A 5,141-nucleotide genomic window follows, 5' to 3' on the forward strand; every position below is an offset into this window, starting at 1 on the left:
TCAGGAAGGCACGATTTATTTGGCTCACACAGGGTTGGTTCCCTGCTGGAGACAGAAGCCCCTGGAAAACCAGGGCTTCCCAGGAGTGGGGGGCACACTTCCCAGGGTCACAGAAGGATCCAGATCATCCTGCTCCATCCTTGCCACTGGCTTCAGAGGGTCTGCTGGGCATGTTCTTCATCTGCCCCATGCAGAACCTGGAGACCCACCGAAGGCTTGTTCCAGGAAGGGTACAGGTGTGGCCCCGTGCCCTGGGAGTGGCTGGGCAGGAGGCTCATGGTCAGAAGCAGGTCGGGGTGCTACAGGAGACAGGCCTGCAGACCAGGGTGGGGCGGGAGGGCTGGCAGGACCCAGAGGACTGGCAGGAGGAGGCCACGAACACCAGGGGCTTGCAGCTCACGGGCAGGCACACGGAGGACTGGGAGGAGGAGACGACATACACTGAGGGCCGACAGCTCACGGGCACGGACACAGCAGGCTGGCAGCTCACGGGCATGGACACGGCAGGCTGGCAGCTCACGGGCACGGACACGGAGGGCCGGCAGCTCACGGGCACGGACATGGAGGGCCGGCAGCTCACGGGCACGTAGCAGGATGCCTGGCAGGGGCTGGAGGTGAAGCAGGAAGCCTGGCAGCCCGGGGAGCAGCTGGTGTGGCACATGTTGGCGTGGAGCTGGGCTGGTGTCAGGGAGGAGGGTGGAGGTGTCTGGAGGGTGCTCCCGGGGCAGCCTTTATACCCGGCCTGGAGCGTCCTGGAGCATGACTGCCTGTTGACTTCCTCAGTTGTTTCCAGCACGCTTCCCCCCGCATCCTGTCGCGGGTGTGTTCTCCTGTGTCAGGCTCCACCATAAATATGTTTAGCGTAGAGGCCGATTTCTTCTTCTGTAAACAGGTTGTTCTGGTTTGACTTTGCGTGGGGTTGGGGTGATCTCTCCAGGCCAGCACTGTGCACACAGCACCACTGGCTCCACTCCGGACTGCATCCTTCATCCCGTCTTGCCTCATGCCGTCTGGGGGCACTTTGGGGGCAGTGATGCATTCTGAGCTTTTGTTCTGCACAGAAAACATTAAAGTGGGGATCCCTATGCTGGGAAGCAGGGAAGTCTGTGGGACAAATCAGTCCTCCACTTGTTTTGTAAATAAAGTTTTATTGGAAACAGTCGTTTCCAATAAAAGCTCGTTTGCTTCCGTGTTGTCTGGCGCTTGCTCTGTAATGCAGGTGCTTATAGAGAGCACGCCACTGCCAGCCTGAAATAGTTACTCTCCTCCCTTTATGGAGAGGTGACCCCTTCTGCCTCCTAGTAACCTATGCAACAGCTGGTTTGTTCGTGCAACACATAAGCATTGTGTGCCAGCCACAGAGACGTCCTGGCCCCATGAGCCTTGAGGGGCAAGGAATGAACGAGTGTGTGAAAGTTAATGCGTGAAATGATTCCAAAGCAGGCCAAGTCCCAGAAAGAAAAACAGGTTCAGCAGGTAGAGAGGAGTGAAGTCCCTGGTGGGTGGTTTGGGGCCCCCCCGGGTGGAGGCGATGCAGAACTGGCATGCAGGTGACGTGGCGGGGGCGGGGTTCCAAGCAGAGGCAGTTGTGGGGGTGTGAGGACACTGCCGCAGAAAGGGGCACATTCCTGGAACAGCGGGCGATCCTGTAGAGGGGGTGCTGGGCTGCAGGGGGCCGATCCTGTAGAGGGGGTGCTGGGCTGCAGGGGGCCAGGCTCAGCCCACACGCTTGAGGTACAGGCATTGCACACCCGGGCCCATAGGATGGGAAAGACTATCCACGGGAAGACACGTGAGTGGGAAAGACCCAATGTGAAGAAGAGAGAACAGAATTAAGACACACGAAGAGTGACTAGGGGACCGTATCAGGAAGTCTAACAACGAGCGATCCCAACCCAAGGAGGAGCAGAGGATGATATGGAGATGTAAATAGTAGATAAAAGTTCCCGATGGTTTTTCAAGTAGGCTCCATGCCCAGCGTGGATCCCAACGTGGAGCTTGAGCTCACAACCCTGAGGTCAAGACCTGAGCTGAGATCAAGAGTCGGATCTTTAACCAATGAGCCACCCAGGACTCCCACCACAAATTTGTTTTTATTTAAATTCTAATTTACAGTTCCAAGAGTCTCAGAAAACCCCTAAAGTCCCGCATAATCTGGCACCAAGGTCGAGGCCACAGACTCCAGGGTGCAACCGAGCAGCTTCATATTCCTGCTGCTTCCCCTGGTGGTGAGAAGGCCCACACGTCAGGGACTCTGACCGCACCTCCGTGTAAGTGGGGTCCCCCCCACCCCTTGGATGGTGACAGGGATTGGTGACTAATCAGGGATGAGCAGATCCATGTGCAAGGCTCCGCACGGCGCCTGGCCCAAGGCTGGGACAGTGTGACATGTGTGACATGGCCATGGCCGCCTGCCACGAGGAGCCCTGCTGCTTGGCTCTGGTCCGTCAGGAAGATTCTGGATCACGGAGTTTCCGAATCGATCCTGGTCTGGTGAGCAGGAAGGTGCTTGTGTGGACGGAGGACCGTGTATCAGCTTGGGGAGGCCCCCCAACATCCCGATGAGGGGGTCCCCTGTCCCCAGCTGATGGTCCCTTGCCATCCTACCCGGGCTCTGAATCCAGAACTCCCGGGGCCGCTGGGTCACAGCGAGCCTGCAGCTGACACGGGGTTTCCTGAACCGAGTCACTCGCACCAGGAACTCCGGGGAGAGACGCGGAGAAGGAGGAAGAAAACCATCAGGCAACTGCAGGAAGGGACGCCACAGCTGGGTATAAAGGCCACCGGGGAGGAGCCTCCAGACAAGCCTGCCCTCGTCCCCGACTCCACTCCAGCCCCACTCCACCATGTGCCACACCAGCTGCTCCGAGGGCTGCCAGCCGGCCTGCTGTGTGCCCAGCTCCTGCCAGGTGTCCAGCTGTGTGCCCAGCCCCTGCCAGGTGTCCAGCTGTGTGCCCAGCTCCTGCCAGGTGTCCAGCTGCGTGCCCAGCCCCTGCCAGATGTCCAGCTGCGTGCCCAGCTCCTGCCAGGTGTCCAGCTGCTTGCTCAGACCCTGCCAGGTGTCCATCTGTTTGCCAAGCTCCTGCCAGGTGTCCAGCTGTATGCCCAGCCCCTGCCAGGTGTCCAGCTGTGTGCCCAGCTCCTGCCAGGTGTCCAGCTGTGTGCCTAGCCCCTGCCAGGTGTCCAGCTGTGTGCCCAGCTCCTGCCAGGTGTCCAGCTGTGTGCCTAGCCCCTGCCAGGTGTCCAGCTGTGTGCCCAGCTCCTGCCAGGTGTCCAGCTGTGTGCCAAGCCCCTGCCAGGTGTCCAGCTGTGTGCCCAGCTCCTGCCAGGTGTCTAGCTGTGTGCCCAGCCCCTGCCAGGTGTCCAGCTGTGTGCCAAGCTCCTGCCAGGTGTCCAGCTGTGTGCCAAGCCCCTGCCAGGTGTCCAGCTGTGTGCTCAGCCCCTGCCAGGTGTCCAGCTGCGTGCCCAGTTCCTGCCAGGTGTCCAGCTGTGTGCCTGTGAGCTGCAGGCCCGTTGTGTGCTTTCCAGTGAGCTGCAAGCCCGCCGTGTGCCTGCCTGTGAGCTGCAAGCCCATCATGTATGTGGCCTCCTCCTGCCAGTCCTCTGGCTGCTGCCAGCCCTCCCGCCCCACCCTGGTCTGCACCCCTGGCCCATGCGGCACCCCTAACTGCTGTTGAGCTGTGGCCTCCTAGGACCCCCTCCTCCCTGCAATCAGAAGTAGCTGCTCTGAGCTCCTACCAGGCAGCCCAGGCATCATCCACCTCAGACATTCTGGACCCAACTGGATCATCTTCCAGGAAAGCCACTTGATCCCCATTAACCAGGTGGAGCGGGTCGCCCACTGGGTCCCCTGGCCCCGGCCTGGGTCACCCACACAGCACCCAGCTGGCTGGTGAGAGTGCCCAGGCTCTGCAGCCACCCCCACAAGAGTCTAATAAATCCCGGAGCTTGTGCGAAGCCCCCAAGTGTGCGCGGTGTGTCTCCTTTAGCGCCTTTATCGAAATTGCTTTCTCTGGGTGGCTCCCCAGGATCCAGGAGCACTCCCTCTGCTGAGGCGCCCCGGTTACCAGGTGGCCGTGCCCAAGCTGCGAGGGGGCGTGGGCCTCCTGCTCAGCCTGAGGCGCCCCCGGGGCTTCCTTTGGTCCCACTTTGTCCCTCGAACCACCAAGGTTCGTTCTTGCTCTTCTGGGAGGGACTGAGGGCGCGTCTCCAACCTTCCCACCTGCCTTTTAGGTACAAAGGTCCCCCCTCAGTCACTAACATATGGAGCCAACCTGGTCGAAAACCAGGACGTGTATGCTCCGGGGAAGAACACAGCTCCTTTGCCCAGGGGGACAGGGCTCTGGGGGTAACTTCCCCCCCCCAGTCGCCCACGACCGCCTCCCCAGGACGGGTCAATACAGCCCTGCAGGCGAGGCGGCTCCGCAGACAGGCGACCTGAGGCTCGTGCACTGGGAGGTGGGTCGGGTGGGGCCAGGTGGGCTCGCGTCATCCAGGGACTCCCGAGAAGGGAGATGGGGAGGGGGGTGCGGAAGAGGAGGCCATGGGAAACGGGATGCGGCACTGCAGGCTTGGAGCACAGAGTGGGGAGCATGGAGCGGGGAGCACTGAGCGGGTGGTGGAGCACAGAGCAGGGAGCACAGGGCGGGTGGTGGAGCACAGACCACAGAGCAGGGAACACCCAGCAGGGTGCAGGGAGCACTGAACAGGGAGCACCACACAGAGAGACGGAGCAGGGAGCACCAAGCAAGGAGCATGAAACAGGGAGCATCGTGCAGGGAGCATGGAGCAGGGATCGTGGAGCACTGAGCATGGTGCAGGGACCCCGGAGCAGAGAGAACCGTGCAGGGAGCAGGGAGCACTGAGCAGGGTGCAGGGAGCACCAAGCAGGGAGCACCACACAAGGAGCACGAAGCAGGGAGCCCCGCTCACAGAGCAGGGAGCACCGAGCAGGGAGCGTCGTGCACAGAGCACCGTGCACAGAGCACGGAGCAGGGACCCCCCCCCCCCAGCAGGGAGGACAGAGCAGGGTGCAGGGAGCACGGAGCAGGGAGCCCCGCGCGGGGGTGGCGCTGCGCCCGGGGGACAGGGGACAGGTGTGCGGGCGCTCGGCAAGGACCGGGCCCCCCAGAGCGCGGCCG

At 61.7% G+C, this 5,141-nt stretch overlaps 2 protein-coding genes across 2 annotated transcripts; one reads left to right on the top strand and one right to left on the bottom strand.

Moving 5' to 3' along the window:
* Positions 1–280: 280 nt before the first annotated feature.
* On the bottom strand, positions 281–1,038 carry LOC121479234 (keratin-associated protein 12-2-like). Its single transcript, XM_041734697.1, has one exon. It carries the CDS (start codon positions 659–661, stop codon positions 281–283), a length of 381 nt encoding a protein of 126 aa, XP_041590631.1. The 5' UTR covers positions 662–1,038.
* A 1,808-nt stretch (positions 1,039–2,846) lies between these two features.
* LOC121479574 (keratin-associated protein 12-2-like) lies at positions 2,847–3,677 on the top strand. The gene is made up of 2 exons (XM_041735276.1): positions 2,847–2,909; positions 3,300–3,677. Exons 1-2 carry the CDS (start codon positions 2,847–2,849, stop codon positions 3,675–3,677), a joined length of 441 nt encoding a protein of 146 aa, XP_041591210.1.
* The last annotated feature ends 1,464 nt before the right edge of the window (positions 3,678–5,141 follow it).

This window comes from Vulpes lagopus, chromosome 20, assembly GCF_018345385.1.
Source record: "Vulpes lagopus strain Blue_001 chromosome 20, ASM1834538v1, whole genome shotgun sequence".
Classification (NCBI taxonomy): Eukaryota; Metazoa; Chordata; class Mammalia; order Carnivora; family Canidae; genus Vulpes; species Vulpes lagopus.